Here is an 18,679-nt window from a genome sequence, read left to right as displayed (position 1 = left end):
TGTAGTCAGTTATGTTAGTTGGACAATTAAGAGCATAGTAGAATAAATTAGAGCATTGTATTTAAAGTTGTTTTCAACTCATTTCTGGAATGAATTTACGAGGCATTCTTCATTCTCATTGTTTCAATATATTATATATTTATCAAATACTTGTGAAATTAATAGAAAAATAAGAAAGAATATATGTTTACAATATTTTCTATAGCTATGAAATAGAAAAAATAGTAACAAAATGTAGAAAATGAGTACTATAAGTTGAACAAAACCAAGAAATATAAAAGAGTATGTTTAGTGTATTTTAAGTTAAATAAATATTATCAAGATTCAATGTAGTTGTTGAAAATATGATCGAATTTATATTAGTTTTCTTTCTTCGACGAAATTGGGCTTGGGTTTATCTCTATTTGAGTTTGGGGATGTTGAAGATATAATTGAGTTTAAAGTTTGAATTCAAATTAATTTTATGTTGAAGAGAATTCAAAATGTGTTAAATTGAAATGCACTGCAATTGTAAGAAATTAGTATATTCAATTTCAATCAAATCTATTTAACATCACATGCTTTTTTTTTTTTCTTCTATAAATAAGAATTTTATTGAAACAAAAACATAGAGTGTCTAAAGTTTAAAGGTAGGGTATATCCCGAGGCTCATAAAAAAAGAACCAAATAAATAAACAAGCATGAAAACAAATAAAAAAAATACTCTTCTAATTACAATAATATACAAATGCCAAAGGAAGTTTTTAAAAGGTTGCACTTCAACCTCGCTGAGCACTTAAAGTCTTTTGATGCTAATGTTAACATTTGTAATACCAACATTTAGTTACTCACCTAAAAGATACTTGGGGAAGACACGAACAAAACCTAAAATTGTTAATGTATAAATATCCCTAAGCATTATAAGATACATTAACATTTATGATAAAGACACCCGACTACTTTTCAAATAATGATTTAGAATGCCAATAACATACTCATGAATTGAACCATTGTTTGACGTGAAAGTTGATATTTGTGATGTCAAACCCCAATTATAGGCGGTTCAAAACAACGAAATAGAAGAAGCTTGGATAGTTAGAAACTACCAAACATGCCGCAATGCTCGACTTTGTAGAGTTTGAGGGAATAGGATGGTGAACAATTGTGTCCAAACAACACATTGAATTTAATGTACTAATTGAGACACAAAATGCTCTTACTCTTGAAAGCATCAATTGTTGTGTTCTCTTCGTATAAAATAGACCATGGCTTGTAAAATCAAATAGTTAGCAACTTGTTAGGGGGATTTTTCCACTCCACTTTATTGCAATCCATAATACACTCATCTCCCACCAGCGCCAAGGCCATCCAAGCTTCTTGGAGAGCCTAAAAGAGGATAGCACCTGACAAGAATAGAAGCAATCGAAGAAAAGATGATTGTGCCTCTCTGCAAAGATAATATATATTCAGAAAAGGCAAAAATAGGTTAATATGGTCAAGCATAGGTAGATGCTCTCTAAGTGCTAGCCAAAAAATAAAGATATGAGAAAGAATATCAGAATTATGCCATACCAAACAATGCCAGGGGACACGAGGGTGCTACATCAGAAGACACTGCAAGGTAGAACAGATAGAAAACACTCAATTTGAGGTTGGCAACCACCTCAATTTGTCACTACACTCGATCTCAGTAGGGGCCATGAATGTGATCTTGAATAATGCCCAAATAAGGTAGTATTGTCGCTTAAAGCCATACATAAGAAGTATCAGCAATGATATCAGACACATGATCAGTGATAGAAATTCCCAGTTGACAGGAAAATCTATCAACAAGCACCTTAAGGGGATGCCACTAATCATACCATAGGAAAACTTTCTAACCATCCCTTGTTGTCCATCCAAAATAAGTCATAATCGCACTACATTGCGAATTGAAAATAGTTTCCTCCAATACTAAGAACACGAATATGGTACTAGAAACAACCAAAAACACCTATCTTTTACCCAATAAGTGTCAACCCATTTAACCAATAACGACTCACTATTACTCGAGAATAACTATCAAATTAACTTTGCATCAAGGGCTTGGTTCCAAATGTATAAAGGTTTGATGCCCAAACCTATGTAATCCTTCAAAGAACACACATCTTTTTAGGCAACTTCCGCCTTATGCAAATCAACCAAATTATCACTCCATAGGAAATTTTGCATGGATTGTGACATGTGTTTTAATATGAAAAAGTGTCTAACTCACTCCTTAATGTAACAATAATAACTTCAAACTTAGTAAAGATACAAAATAAAAACAATTTATTAAACATATGGAATCGAAAACCAATTGAGAGCCCCTTTACTCATCACCTTATTAATACTTAATTAATGTAGAAAATTTAAATCAATAAATAATTTTCTTATAATAAATTACATAAAAACTACTCACCAACATATATCTGGATGTGGCTCGCATTATAAAAAATTTCAACAAAAAAAATGAAAGCTGCCTTCAAATGTATGCAAATGTTGGTTTGACATTTGTTTGTAAAATATGTATGTTGATCTAATTTATTTTACATTTTGCTTAAGACAATATTCTACGTGAAACTATAATTTTCATCATATTCCCGATAAAAATATTTAACGTAAACAAAACTAAACAGTAGAAAATTTGGCAATGATTTGCGGTTGGGTAAAAGTCATTTTTTTGTTTTTATTATTCAAACATAAAAAATCAGTAAGACACCCAAATGACCTTTTAGGTTAATTATATGTTGGTGACGGCAAGTTAATACGCCTTTAATATTTTATTGCATCTTCAGAGTTATGGATAATAAAATAAACATTTTAGTGTCAACGTTTTTTTTTTTTTTTTTTTTCTCTCTTTTGTTAGCAACTATATATGATTTTGTCCGCAATAATAAGATTAATTATAATAATAGAAATGGTAAACTTGGTTCTTTGACTTGTCATACGAATTTGAATAATTGAAGCCTCCTTTTTGCAAACGAGTAGAAGCAAAGTCGCCTGCAAAAACAAATACCATGAAGCCGAAACCTCAGCAGCACCCTGCATAATCCATTTTGTTCAATTAAGGAATAAATTAATTTGATGCAAAAAATGTGAAAATTATAGCAGCCCCTGCCCCGCCAAGAGGGGGGCTTTGCTTCAATTTGTACATCCAATATAACACAAATGGGGATGCGGTGCCATTTAAAGGAAGAGGGAGGGGTGCAGTGACCTTCCAGGGGAGGTGAGGTACCCTTGGCCTTGGATGCCTTTAAAAAATTCATCTTCAATAACATATATATATATCTTGCTCAATCAAACACGAGCATCTCACGACTTATGGGAAGTAAGCGGCGCAACGTGTAGGAGGTGTAGGGAATTTCAGCGGAGAATTTATTGGCAAAGCAGGGACAGACAGCTCATCATAAGCATTTTTATGCTAACGTTGAAACTTAGCTTGGCGATCTCGGTTCAACCTTGAAGAGTCGCCCCGAGGACTAGGATTATGTCTGGTCGAATCAAAATTATTTCCTGCCTTGTACCTATTAACTCCTGCCGGTGTACCATTTTTCTGGGCCAAATCGTTGGGTTTTGGAGTGCTGAACATACCATAGCCAGGCGATGAGGAGTCGGGAGCACTGCGATGCAACTGCTCTTGCTGAATGACGGACGCATCCGTTTCCAACTGCTCAATTTTTCTTGTGGGCGAGGCATCTGGGAAGAATTGCGACTGCCTCTGATGGGGGGTGGTTGATTTAGGAACTGATCTTGTTGAATCTCTTGAACCAAAGCCTTTAAGATCCATCGATTTTGTAGATGGATTCGTGTTGCTTGTCTGCCTTCTGTACCTATTCTCTATACCTGTTGGAGCCTTAAGGGGAGAAGATTCTCCAGAGTGTTGCGCAGCCTTGTCACCACCCCGAAAATCAAACACATTGTCGGAACCATCATCCGCATCAAACACTGACCAAGAAGGGTTTCTCTTTTCTGGCTCGTCTGTATGGATTTCATCCTCTGCTTCGGCTCCTGATTCAGCAGCATCCACAATTTCCTCAGAGTGGAAGTTGTTTTGACTAAGGGGAGAAGAGTGAACTTCCGATGAAGCGACTTTGGATGTTTTCTTTCCTGACCCCTTCTTCGATGGGCCAAACTTGACATGCCTGACAATAACGTATGCCTGTTTTTTTTCCACTCTCGGTCCACTTTCTATTATAGAAACATCTTCAATCTGGATAAATTATAAACGGTGAAGGTGCAGCAAAAGACAGGAAGCAAGCATCATCTTTGATATGGTCTACTATAAGAGAAGACAAGGATAAAGACGATACCAAAGCAGAAAGACGATTTAACAGTCCTCCCAAGTCCTGCTCTTCAGTACCCATGGCTGCACACTGTATAAGAATATAGAACGGAAATTAGCTGTTAGCTCATTAGGAAAAGAGTGGCTGAAAATCAAAAAAGGAACCTGGATTTGTCTTCCAAGATCTAGAATACGAGACCATACAAAGAACAAATCATACAGCCAAAAGTTCTACCATGAACCCTTTTTAATGTAACAAAAATTAACCCTGAAGTCTTGAAGAACCCACCTCCAGTAAGAACTAAGATCTTGAAATTTTGGCAACAATGAACATAAACTTCTAAACAGGAAGAGAAATTTTTGAAAAAAACCACTTCCTGAAGCTAGGTTTTTTCCAGCCTAATCTCGTAGATCTACTTTTTCAGTGGACACAGCTGCTCAGCTGTTGGTTGCCGACCGAGCCTCTTTCTCCAGCAGGATTTTTCCTCAGTTAGGGTTTTGCTGTCTTCAACAGTGGCGGATTGCAGCGTAGAGAGAGAGAGAGAGAGAGAGAGACGTGCAAACGTGACTGTCACATCATCTCCAAAATTTCATATCAGCCTTACCCTTACATATCATCAGTTAAAAAACAAGATGTAATGGAGTTTAACAGTAGTCTATAATTGAAGTAAAATTAAAAGTTGGATACCCTAATTAATAAAATTAAAAATTGACTCCAGAGGGCACTAACAATAACAACAATTAACCAAGCATTGATTCCACTAGTGGGGTGTCTACAAGGACTTTAACTCGCAATATATTGAGGAAAATTGATCATTTAAAAGTTTCTAATGGTGGTTGGATAATATTGATCCAGACTCCAGTCAAGCTAGGTAAGGCACATAGGTACACAACCGGTTAATGTGGCACGAATTTAACAGGTTTGCGTTAGGCTTAAACAAGTTCTATCAAAATGAGGGTCAACCCAAACCTGACGCAAAATTGAGTCAGGTTGGAATAAAGCTATTTAACTTGAAATTAACATGTATTTAATTAAATGGGTTAATTGCGTCAAACCACGTCGCCTACATAAATATAACCCATTTAACATGCTTAAAACAAAATGACCCACATAGCCATTTAAAAAACACACACAATAATTAAAAGGTATATATATAAGATTTCATAAATTTAATAATTAAAAAGAAATAATAAAAAGTTTTACAGCCCTAATATTTTTAGTTTTTTTGTTATGTAGCCTTGTAGTTTAAAGTTTAAATAGGACCTCAAGTTGGCATGTAAAAATGGAGGGGGTTGTATTTTGTTATATTTGGACTCTAAACATTAAACTTTTAATTTGTGCTGATTTAATTTGGTTTGTAATGAAAGATATTAATTATTATTTTTATTTTTGCATTGTTGAAATTCAATTTGGATTTTAGTTTTTATGTATATCTTTCCATATTTATTGTTTGAAATTTCAAATCAGATTTCATGTTGACAATGTCATGAATTCTCAATTATGTAATGTATTGTTTAAGTTATTTTTATTTAATTTTGGCAGTGAAATTTATATTAGATGTTGTAGACCTTTAGTTTAGTTATTTTTATATAGTTTATGTAATTAATGTTATGCATCATATTAAATATATATAGATTTTGCTTTTTACATGAGTAAATGGGTTATTCATATCGCATTGCTTCATGATTTATTTTATTAAATAAGTTTAACGGACTGCAAATGTCAGTATGCGTTGACACAATCCATCAGATAAACGGGACATATCAGTTGTGTCATGTTATTTAATGTTATGCATCATATTAAATATAAATAGATTTTGATTTTTACATGAGTAAATGGGTTATTCATATCGCATTGCTTCATGATTTATTTTATTAAATAAGTTTAACGGACTGCAAATGTCAGTATGCGTTGACACAATCCATCAGATAAACAGGACATATCAGTTGGGTCATGTTATCCATGAAAAAAGGAGTTATGTTTGGGTTTAGGTATTTGACAGTTGACACAATTAATTAATCATGTCGTGTTCAAGTTCAGGTTGACTTGTATTATGTTATATTTATAGGTCAATGAGTCATATGACCTGGAACATAAATTGCAACCTCTAAGTGAAGCAAACCAAGTCAACCATGATGATGCTATTTTAAAGTTCGAGCAACTAGAAGAGGCAATCATAATTCAGCAATATGCTGTGCAGGTTTTAGCCATGAAAAATGGGAAAAGCACCTAGGACAATTGAAAACTCCGGGGTTCTCAAGTTGCAGCAAGTATTTTCTGATATTTCACTTCATCTCCAGTTACCTTTCCCACAGAAAATTTAGAAAATGTGTTTATGGAGAACTATTTTCTTAGATTGAAAACTGAAAAAAGTGCTCAAAATGGTTATACAAGATGTGTTCAATTGTTATATAATGCAATATCTTGAAATTAATAATTTTATTATAACCTTAAACTATAAATATTTATATTACTAGTGTTATTATAAATTAATACTTAAATACAATACTTGTGATATTCATAATATTATACTTCTAATGATAACAATTGATTAATAGCCACTAACGTCGTACCCCAATGGTAGGTGGCAGTGTTGTCACAACCCCAGGGGCATCCTAGTCATTACACTATTAATACATAAGCTGTGTTGTACCATTCAGCTAATGCTGTTCGATTATACCTTTTCAGTTAGAAATTACAACTGAAAGGAAGATCCTATAAATAGGCTAAGTATAGAGGATGAGAGTTATGCTGAGAATGACTACAGATTCTTTTCCTCTCAATTTCTCTTTCCCTCCCTTTTTCTCTCTCAAAATCCTCCCTCCTTTCAAAGTCTCCCTCCGTTGGTATTCTCCTTCTCGATTCTTCTATATTTTTCCAGAATTGCCAAGTCTCAACTCCGAGGATTGACATTTTGGTATCAAAGCCGGTGGTCCTCAGCTGCTGGAGTGAGTTAAGGCGATTTTGGTAGGCGGGGGTTGGAAGAAGAAGCTGGGCAATTGCTGATCTACAGCAATTCCACCCAGATCTGGTGATCAGAAATCCAGGGGAATTGAGATCATCGGCAATCAGTGCCGAAAACAGTGCCAGCCATTTTACGCACACTATTGGTGATTGCAATCATCGGCGTTCAGGCAGTGACCCGGATTGGGAAACCTCTGCAAGACTAAGGCGCATTCAGACCAGGTTACTGAGGGATGGTCGAAGGCACAAGGATGAAACAGCTGGAATCAAGGACGGGGGTGTTGGAAATGGGGATGTTGCAGACTCAGGAGGCTGTGAGCCGCAGCAAGGAGGACATCTCGGCCAAAAGGGAGAATGTGTGAGAGGATCTCGATGCAACTCGAGAGAGTATGCAGAGAGAATTGGAGAAACACCAGGAGACAGTGGATCAATATGGCCAAAGTACAAACAGCATGTTCAATATGCTGTCATCATTAACTCAATTCTGGTTGTCACCGGAGTTTCCTCCACGAACAGTCTCAGATCCGATTCTGCCTAGCAACGGCATCCTCCCTAGAGCCTCTGGAGTGCGAGAGACAGAGGAACTTCCAATCCTGGAACCGGTAATTCAGGTAAGGGGATCCCCCTCTCAGACCTCTAATTACACCTCAATGCCAAGGTTAGAGATACCGTTGCTTGAGGGATCGAAGCCGAGGTGGTGGATCCGCCAGTGTGAAAGGTTCTTTCAGTTTTACAATGTGGCAGAGGGGCAGAGAATTAACCTGGCAGCAGCCTATCTAAATGATATGGCTGATTCTTGGTACCAAGGGTGGATATTTGAGGTCAGTTGGGTTGATTTTGCTGAAGATTTGTGTGACTGTTTTGGAGAGAAGAACATGACTGATGTGATTGAACAGTAACAAATTAAGACAGGATGGATTGGTTGTTGAGTATCTAACTAGATTTGAGGAATTAAGGTCTCTAATTTGGAATTCCCAGCCAGCCCTAACAGAGCAATACTTTGTATCCAGCTTCATTAGTGGTTTAAAAGATGAATTGAGGCCTGCAGTCAAGATGATGATGCCTGCAACAGTGAAACAGGCTGCTGAAAAGGCAAGGTTACAGGAGCTTCCTCTTGAAGCAATCTTCAAAAGCACAGAATCCTACTGAGTAATGAATAATGATCCTACCACCAGTCAGCAATTGGAAGGAAATCCTGGGGCTACAACAGTAGGAATGAACTAAGGAAATCCCAAGGATTACACTAACCTTCATGCCGTCAAAAATCCTATGCCAGAGCAGAGGAGGCAGCTGGGATCATGCTATAAATGCGGAGACAAATTCCGTCCAGGTCACCAATGCAGGCGACTGTTACTGAACATGGAAGGATTAGATGAAGAAGAAGAAGAAGAAAAAGAAGAAGAAGAAGTTGTTCTCCAAGAAGAAACTGGGGAGTGCATGGTGATCACCAGGAAGAAGTTTAAGAAATTATTACAGAAAGGGGCTCAAGAGTCTCAGCTGCACTCTATACAGGCTGTTGAGTTTGAAGAAAGGACTGAGGTGGAGGAAGAACATTCAAAGGCTGCGACCACTGCTACACACACATCAACTCTTCAATGAGGAAAAACAAAGGAGAAAGAAAAAGAGAAGGATAAATCAGGCAGTGAAAGCAGGGACTGGTTGAACCGTAGCCAGTCGCTACAAGTTCTTGGGGACAAGAACTCTCTTAAGGTGAGGGGATTGTCATGACCCCAGGGGTATCCTAGTCATTATGCTATTAATACATAAGCTATGTTGTACCCTTCAATTAGTGTTGTAATCGATTGTACCTTTTCAATCAGACATTACAACTGAAAGGAAGAGCCTACAAATAGGCTAAGTGTAGAGGATGAGAGCTATGTTGAGAATTAATACAGATTCTTTTGCTCTCAATTTCTCTTTCCCTCCCTTTTTCTCTCTCCAAATCCTCCCTCCTTTCAAATTCTCCCTCCATTTCTATTCTCCTTCTCGGTTCTATATTTTTTCAGAATTGCCCGAGTCTCAACCTTGAGGCTAGACATGTTGGTGAGCCCAAAGTTTTGAGTTCAAGTCTCGTGAGCCTCATTGCTCTTCCACTAGATCATGAGTTATAATCTTGTCTCCCCGAAAAACAATTTATTAGTGGTATTATTATATTAGAGTTTTGTTGGGTAAGTGATTATATAAAAAATTATGAATAAATTAGATTGACAATATTCTAGGATTAATATTACTAATACAATATTAATGATATTACTACAATTGCAATACATATTTTGTTGATATTACAATATTAATGATAATCATAAACGCATTGGTCTAATTTTTAGAAAAGCGCACTTATGAAGCGCAACATGCTTAGGGCTTTTTGTGTGTGAAGTAGTGATGTTAAAGGGGTTGGGCCAGCCCGGGCCCACCATTGGCTCTAAAGAGACGAGTCGAGCCTGGGCTCAATCTATTAGCACTAAACAGGGCCAGGGCTCGGCCTGTGAGCCTGCCTAAAGTGGGCCACACAGAGCCAGACTGTCAAGCTCCTGAGCCGAGCTAATGGGTTGAGCCCAACAAAAGCTTGCCAAGCTTACCATTTTTATGGCAGTTTAAAAATAATTTTCAAAAATATATTTATTTAATTAATATCTAAGATATAAAAAAAATTAAAAATGAAAATTCTACTTGTAAAATAAAAAATTTAGAATGTAGAAGTTAATAAATTTGAAAATTGAAACTTTTAACAGTTTATGATTCCACTTTTAAAGTAGTATTAAATTTCATGAATATTTAGAAGTAATAAAAATTACTTCATATTATTTATTCAAACTCCAACAGTTGATGTATGTGAAACATATTTATTTATACATTTTGAATTTTTTAAAGTGATTATGCCTTCTGTGTATAAGATAGTTTTCTTGTAAAAAAGTTCAAAATTGTGCATGAGATATAAATTATTTGGGATTTATTGATTGTCATTGTGAATTTGATTAAAGTATTAGAGTTATTAAATTAAATATCAACAATTCAAATTAAAAATTGAATTATTTATAATTTTATTTGTTTATAAAACTAAAATTCGGTCTGGCTTGATGGGTCAAGCCCACAAGATGGGCCTATAGGCCTAAGTTGAGTTTAGCCAGTAGATGAGTCAAGTCCATGGGCCCAACTACAATGCGCTTGGGCTGACCTTATAAAATGGCAAGCCTAGCAAAGACTGGCTCGCTACAGTATGAGTCAAGCCAAAAACTACCCCCCACCTTCCGTGACACTTTAGGGGAAAGGTAAAAGATAAAAAGCCTTTTCCCAAAAGTGGACTCCTTCCCGGAAATCTAAATAGCCAGGCTCTCTAGTTTTAGAGTCAATATTGCCCACTCATCACCCATTAAAGAGAGAGGACCTATTGGTTCCAAGGTAAGGCAACAGGAGGAACTAGTCAATTAAAACTAATATAAAAAGTAACAAGTACGGCTAGGAACATCAACTTAGAGAGTTAAAAGTACAACTTTTATCTTTTTTGGTATAATTTAAAAAGAAGGGGATTCCCCGAGATCTATTGGTCATCAACTTAAGGCCGAAGTCTACCCTTCCAACTTAGGCCATTTTTGTCCACTAATCCTATTGCCTTAACTCCTACTGCCCTACCACCAAGACCTACAAGAGTAGTGGATGCGAGAGGAGCAAAGTCGTGAAAAGAGCTAAAACATTTGCTTATGATAGAAGAGCAACAAGTTAGGCCAAGCAGGCTGGGCGAGCCCACGGGCTGCCAACTTGTTTGACATCTCTGGTGTGAAGCTCATCAACTTTAGTTGGGTGCGATTAAAGAGCGCTTACACTGCATTTTTACCTGAGCTTTGAACTGCTAAAAAGTGCACCTAAAAAATATGCTTGGTTTTTCTTTCTTTTTTTTTTTAATTAGACAATATGAATGATTGGATTTGTTTAAATTTTTGCAATGGTGTGGCTGCTTGTATGGACTCCTTGCCAAAAGGAGTTATCACATGTACATTTTAAAAAGAAAGAACACTAAACTATATTTACTGAGCAATAAATATTTAAGGAACATGTACTTAGGTGTAAATTATGAATTTCTCATTTATTATGATTGTTGTAAACTAGGGATTGTTGATTGATTGGAGATTGTTGTAAATTAAGAGTTGATTGATTGGGGATTGCTGTAAATTAGGGATGATTTTTTCCTTATGCTTTTTTGCTATGATTGTATGAACTTGTAAATGGGTATTAAATATAAATGGTAAATGATGTCTCATCTTTTGTTAACTTTGCAGCCTTCATTCTTATTTAGTTTTATAAATATTTTTTTAATATTTTATATTTTTTAATCTCTTTAATCTGTATTTCATTTATGCGCCTGCTAAACTTCACTTAAACATGTGCTTCACTTTGCACTTTATGTGTAACCTTCGTTGGCCTTCTAAGCTTAGCGATTTTGAAAACACTCACAAGGTCATAGATAGAAATGGCTAGAGAGTTAGAACTCATATAGCCAACCTTATACTAACCCCATATTGTGGAATAAAAGCTTAGTGTTGCAGTAATAGTATTGCTAGTATTGACATTTTTAATATTTATTATTAGTCATTTTTAATATCGATAATATTTTTGCTATTTAGAATAATAATATTTGATACTATTAATATAATAAATATTATTTTTTGATGAAAATATGATAAATATTATTATATCATATTATTGATTATTACTCAAATTTAATATTATACTATGATAATAAATTATTTATTATTAATCAAATTTTTATTTATTAATATTATTAGTATTTTTATATTATACATTATTTATTATAAATACTTAAAATTCATATTTTCAATGTATATTGATATTAATATAAATAAAATTAATATTTCCTTGGTTAGGCTAGTAGCTAATGTCTTCTAATTGAAAAAATGGGAAAACCATTATATTAGTGAAGAAAACATCCTAAAAAAGTTTTCTAGCAGTCATAAATTTAGAAAACAGAAAAACAGAATTTTCTATTTACTATTTGAAAATTTCTCGTTTGACGAGTTTACCAGTTTGTTTTCAGTGGAAAAGATTAGAAAAATAGGTCATGTTTTCCATAACTAAACCCCCTGAGGGCATGTTTGGTAGAGCTTTCCTTTTGACTATTTTGACAACAAAAATAGGAAAACAACGTTTGGACATTTGCTCTCATTTTCAAAAATTTTGAAAATAAAGAAATGGGGTTTTCATTTATTCCCCTCCCACACTCCTAAATCACCAACTTCCAGATCTAATCTGGGAGTTGCCCACTCCTAGCTAACCGGCAACTAAGAAAGGGTTGGAGGAGTTGCCAGATACCTCTGCCATCTTCTCCCATCTTCAACAATGTTGACAAACGCCCCCAGGGCTCAGCCCGAGTGGCTCTGGCGCTCTCGTGGAGGTACCGCAAGTGCGGATGCTCCCGGGTTCGAAACCAAGGGAGCTCGGGTCCTGATTTACCCCCCTCCCATGGTGTGGGGCCACCGGGGTAGGGGCGCCTGTTCTGAGCATTACCAGAACAATGTTGTCAAACATGTTAAAGGCCTGTTTGGTTGCACTTTTGTTTTCAATTTTTTTTTGTTATTAAAATTTTGAAAACAAAAGCAAAAAATGATGTTCAATCACCATTGTTTGTTTTAAAAAAATTTCAAATAATTACATAACAGTAGTAGTATTCTGTTACTACTACTGTTATTATAATATTATTAATAACTGTGATACCGATAATAACATACTTTTAGTGAAAATAATTTATAAGTAATATTGTAATTCTGAATAAATTATATTGATAATAGTAGATCAATTTACCAATACAATATTAAGGATGGTCATTATTGATATTGATTCTCAATTTTAATTCTCATTAAAACTTTAGAAATTTTATAATACCAATATTGTTATTATTAGTATTTTAATATTTATTATTTAGTCAATTTTCTTATTTATTAATATTTGTACTATCTATAATACTAATATTGTGATATTATTAAGATTACAATATTATTAATTATTACTCAATTTTAAAATTATAATTTTATATTATTATTTGTTATTAATCAAATTTTCTATTTATTGATGTTGTTGATATTTATATATAGTATTACTATCAACACTAAATTTTAAAATTTTATATTTTGTTAATTATATTATACTAATATAAATACGACTAATACTGATCTAGGTTTTTTTTGGCTCAGTAATATTGATTTTGTTTGAACTAGAAGCTCTTGTTTTCTATTTGGAAAATATTGGAAAAACTCATATTTTTGTCTGGAAAACATCCTAAAGATGTTTTCTAACAGTTAGTACAAATTTCTAGTAGAAAAAAAAAAAAATCATTTGAACACATTTTCCAATTTTCTGTTTATGGAAAAATTGTTCAAAATACAAGACTTTATTTACACAAATAAACTACCCCTTCCGTCTTCAATTTTAAGGTATCTCAGTGCAAAAATTATTTTGGAGCTAAAAGCGGATGTAGGCAAAATAAGGACACTGATTGTTCAAGGAATACGAAGAATCAATTTCAAGAACTCAGGCTCCATTTCTCATATTACCAGTATTTCAATTAAGCTCCATCCTTTTGCTGGGAAAAAGTTTGGCAGGAATTTTTCCTCTTTATCCATCCATAGAACATCATCATATCACATAACTAAGTGACACAACCAGTAGATGACCTTCAAGAAAGGGAAAGAAAGTACCTTGACCCGATAACCACGCTCCATCAATCTCTTAATTGTATCTGCTTTCATTTGAAGGTCTTTTTGCTCCTGGAAACAGCAGCAGTAACTAAATATGAAATCATAGATAAACATATATAATACGTTTAGTTTCAACAGCAACCCAATGGTTCTTTAAAATCTCATCTCATTACAGATTATTTGTGTCCTTTTTATGTATGTTCATTGTCATAATAACAGGATTTAATAGCCCATTAATGATGTCTAATCAGTCAGTGACATCCCTCGAATGTGTATAATTTTTAAAGCTGTTACTTAAAACTAAACCTCCTTTGGTTCTCCTCTGTATGACACTTCACAATTTGGCAGTTTAACATGATCAAAACCCAAACTGAGATGAAATATAAATGGTAGTATAGAAAAGTAATGATGTATTTAGGATATTAGTGCATTTGTCTTTGCTTCTTCTCATGCATGCCCTAAAATAGTTATGGTGAACCAAGAAGCAGTACAATCAGTGTATAGCAACATATGTTTCCAAGGAACTTGCAAATTGAATCTGTTGAACCTTAAATCTGACTTGAATGTATTAGACATCTGGCTTTAGTGACAAGTCAAGGGATACCCCTGGACAGGAACATAAAGACCCAATAACTCAAGAAAGTAATGTGACTAAATCCGGGAAATGTAAATTCCCATTACTCAAGCAAGCATGTAACTCTGGGTTGCATTTGACAATCTTACCATACCACTGGATAATACAATGATAGAAGTTAAAGTCGCTCACCTCATCATTCATCAAGGCTATAGGACACAACATCCCTAATCAATATAAAACACTTCTTAAATGACGATATTGAGCTTGGAAGATTTTATTGATTTTCATGTTTCATCCAAGAAATAAATAAATAAGTACAGTAAAATAATACTAATCTCAATACTACTCTCCTATTATTTTATCCACAAATCTCCTTCAGCATTTAAAAAATTGTACTTTATTTCTGATATATAAAGAAGCCTAAGAAGATAAAATTAAGTGAAAATGTGAACTAAGAACAAATATATTACATAAAGGACTTACCGTCTTAGCAGAAAACCTGACTTCTTTGCAGTCACCTTTGCGTAAAGTCAATTCAGACTGCATCAAGAAATAGAAGAAATAAATGATCATGCACTGTAAAAACATCTAACACCAAAGTGTCATTTGAGGTTGAATAGTCAGTTTCTCTTTTTCACAAGAGCATAACAATTATATTAAATTTATGATTTCTAACAGAACTGAAGTAGGACTAGGCTAGATAATACTAGTTACATTGTAAAAAGTTTTCAATTAGATGTGCCATATAATTGACAGAATATTCATCTATCTGCAACTGAACTAGTTCAAATTTATACCTAATGCTGAAAAGATCATAAAACTCTAGTCCATTGGCAAATCCACTTTTAGTAATGCAAGAATCATTTGAAGGTCCTGACCGAAAACTCTTCAAGGCAGATTGTGGAATAAGATCCAAAATATAACCAGATAGCAGAACCTATTTTGCTTACTTTTACTCCACAGTAGCAAGATGAATAAGAACTTCAAACATCTAGTCACAGGCGGTAACATAAATTGAAAATAAGATTAATCCAAATGCCAAGTAGCACAATTTTCTGGTTCTGCATAATGGCTTTACACAATCTGCAGACCATTCATGGCATTGGAAACTGGCTCGAAGTTAAGCATACTCACAATTCAATTTATTCTACTACCTCATAAAGAAGATAAACTCCTAGTTCCCCTGTCCAATATTAGAAAAGGATAAAAGAAGTAATTTCGAAATTAAAGCTTGCTACATCCACTTTTCCAATGCCACAGCAATTAGGTGAAATTAGAATATGTATTCTACAACTGACATAGAAATCTTCAGATTAACTCAAATTACACTTTTGAAGTTTTGAAATCATAGAAAGTGGGAGAGTGAATAAACACTCCTCACCGGCTCACCCAAAGCTGGCCATAGTTAGAAGCTTTGAATTTATTCCTATATATCTATCCCGCACCTTTTAGACAGGGTCCTAAGCAACCAAAAAAAAAAATTATCTGCTGTTATTCTTAAGCAAGTATAGGATGAAAAAAAGGTAGATAAACTATAGTTTATGTTAGTGGGATGGATGAAGTTTGTGTTAGGACCCGGGGGTATAAATGTAACAAGGGAATGTGGGTAACTGTATAACTAACAGGGCAGGGAGGTTGAATTGGCGGGAATGATGGTTAGTTAGCCAACAGATTGGATGTACGCCTAATAAATAGGCTGTTGTAGAAGGAGGAGGAGTTTTGGGATTGAATAACAGATTCTCTCTCTCATTCTCTCCCTAATTTCTGTTCTTACCAGAATTCCTCTTGGAATTCCACCCTATTGTCAAACCCTAATCTAAGGGCTTGACAATTTGGTATCAGAGCCACTAATCTTCGACAGCTGCAAGGCGTGGATATCGGCAGACGAGCAATGTTACGAACGCCGGTCGGTAATGAACAATTTGAGTCACGGTGAAAGGTGCGCGTTTGAAGCAACTCGAGGCGCGTATGGAGGCTTTGGAGTCTGGTGTGGCACGCAAGCAAGAGGACATGGTGGCCATAAAGAACCAAAGCCTAGAAGATATGGCGGCCCTAAGGGACAGCATAAGGGAGCTGGAGAGGGGCCAAGAAAGGACAGACTTTTACAGCCAAAAGGTCAACAGCATGTTTAACATGCTGTCCGCCATGCCGCAATTTCGATTACCGGAAGAATTTCCTTCAAGATTGGGGCCGAAATAGATCTTTGATAGAGATGGAATCTTGCCTAGGCTAGAGGTGTTGAGTAGGGCGGAAGATCGGGTTGCATGGTAACGAGAAGCCCATCGCAAGGGACTGGCTTATTCAAGCAGTATCCATACTCTCACACCACAATTGGAAATTCCAATCTTTGAAGGGGAGAAGCCGAGGTGGTGGGTTTGCCGATGTGAGCAATTCTTCGAATTTTATCGCATCAAAGAGGATCAGAAGGTAACGATGGCGGCAGTGTATCTCAATGATACCGTCAACGCTTGGTACCAAAGTTGGAAGCAATCGGAGGGGGACATTGTGTCGTGGGTGTCATTCACGGAAGAATTATGTGGCCGATTCAAAGAAAGGAGCATAGCAGACACAGTGGAAGAATTCAATAACCTGCGACCAGTGTTCTAAAAGGTAGCAGCGCCAACAATGCGCTAGGCGGCCCCTGGCCGCTGCGATTTCCTTCAAATCGCCCGCTTAGGCACCGAGCCTGATTAATCGGGCCCGGGCAGCGCCTAGACAGCCGATGCGGCCAAGGCGACGCCTCCCAGACGTGTTTTTTGTGCCCAATTTTCCCCTCCCCTTTTATATCCTCTCCTCTCGTGACCATGGTTTGGGCTCGTCGGTCGCTCGACTCCATCTCCATTCCAAATCAGATGGATGGATGGATCTAACATCCGACAGCTGGATCTAAGTGACGATGATGGAACAGTCGGATCTGGCAGTGCTACAGGAAGGAGACGATGATGGAACGGCGGCGAAGCAGTGGCGTTGATGGCCAATTGGCATGGGTCGACTTGGGTTGTGGTCGCACTGTAGTGGAGGATGGTAGTGATCACCCCGATTTGCTAATAACTTTATATATATATATATATGCATAATAATATACATATAATATATGTTTATAACTTTATATATATATAAATAGAGATAGATTTATATATATAGCCTATATATATGATTTGTTTATATATATATGAACATATATGTATGTATGTGTATTTGAGATAATATAAATTTTACTTAAATAATTTTTTTATGCATCGCCTAGACACTAGGCCCCAACCTGGTGCCCGACTAGCGCCTAGCGCCTTTTAAAACACTGCCTACGACAACATGGGTCAGTACAAAAGTACTTAAGGAAGTTTGAAGAATTAAGGGTGGTGATAGGAATGGCCCATTCGCGTTTGCCCGAGCCCTACTTTGTATCAAGTTTTATCAGCAGGGTTGAAGGATGATCTGTGATAAGTAGTTAAAATGCTAGGGCCAAAAACGGTTAAACAAGCGACAGAGAAGGCCCGCTTGCAAGAATTGACACGGGAGGCGGCATTCAAGAAGAACAAGGCATGGAACTAGCCTTGGTCGCAGCATAGCAAGGGTACAAACGCATCCTCTGGGGGTAAATTTCAAGTTTGCAACATGGGCGGCCGAACAAGGAGGGGCCAAGAATGGTTCCGGCTCAAGGGCAAACAAGAACCCAACTATGGAGCAAAAGGGGCAGTTGGGCCTATGCTTCAAGTGTGATGAGAAGTATGGTCCAGGGCATCAATGTTGAAGGTTAATGCTGAAAATGGAAGGGTTTAATGATGAAGGTGAGGAAGAAGAGGAACGGCTCGAAGAAGAAGTGGGTGAAGAGGAAATTGTAGAGGAGAAACAAGGGGATAAAGGAGGCTAGATTTCCTTTCACGCCTTGAAAGGTGGCCCTACTGGAAAAATCATCCAGGTTAAGGGTTAGGTGGGAAATAGAAGGTTGGCGGTGCTGATTGATAGCAGCAGCACCCATAGCTTTTTGAATAAAGCTATTGTCGTAGACCTCAAGTGTGAATTAACTCAGACGGACCTACCATCGATGACAATAGCCTACGGAAATAGAATGTACAGCTATCACAAGTGCTTTAATTTCAAGTGGGTGATGCAAGGGGTTGCATTTGTGGCTGATTTGAGGGTTTTGG

At 36.1% G+C, this 18,679-nt stretch overlaps 1 protein-coding gene across 1 annotated transcript in view; it reads right to left on the bottom strand.

Annotated features, from left to right (window-relative positions):
- Positions 1 to 2,797: 2,797 nt before the first annotated feature.
- LOC127801462 (translation initiation factor IF3-1, mitochondrial) overlaps positions 2,798 to 18,679 on the bottom strand; it is a 42,623-nt gene continuing 26,741 nt past the window's right edge. The window contains exons 5-8 of the mRNA XM_052336645.1: positions 15,015 to 15,071; positions 13,955 to 14,023; positions 4,311 to 4,373; positions 2,798 to 4,210 (exon numbers count right to left, since the gene is read on the bottom strand). Coding sequence (XP_052192605.1) covers positions 3,422 to 4,210; positions 4,311 to 4,373; positions 13,955 to 14,023; positions 15,015 to 15,071 — 978 coding nt within the window. The 3' untranslated portion in view covers positions 2,798 to 3,421. The remainder of the gene's footprint in view (positions 4,211 to 4,310; positions 4,374 to 13,954; positions 14,024 to 15,014; positions 15,072 to 18,679) is intronic.

This window comes from Diospyros lotus, chromosome 5 (assembly GCF_014633365.1).
Source record: "Diospyros lotus cultivar Yz01 chromosome 5, ASM1463336v1, whole genome shotgun sequence".
NCBI classification, from domain to species: Eukaryota; Viridiplantae; Streptophyta; class Magnoliopsida; order Ericales; family Ebenaceae; genus Diospyros; species Diospyros lotus.
This window is presented reverse-complemented; position numbering and strand designations above follow the sequence as displayed.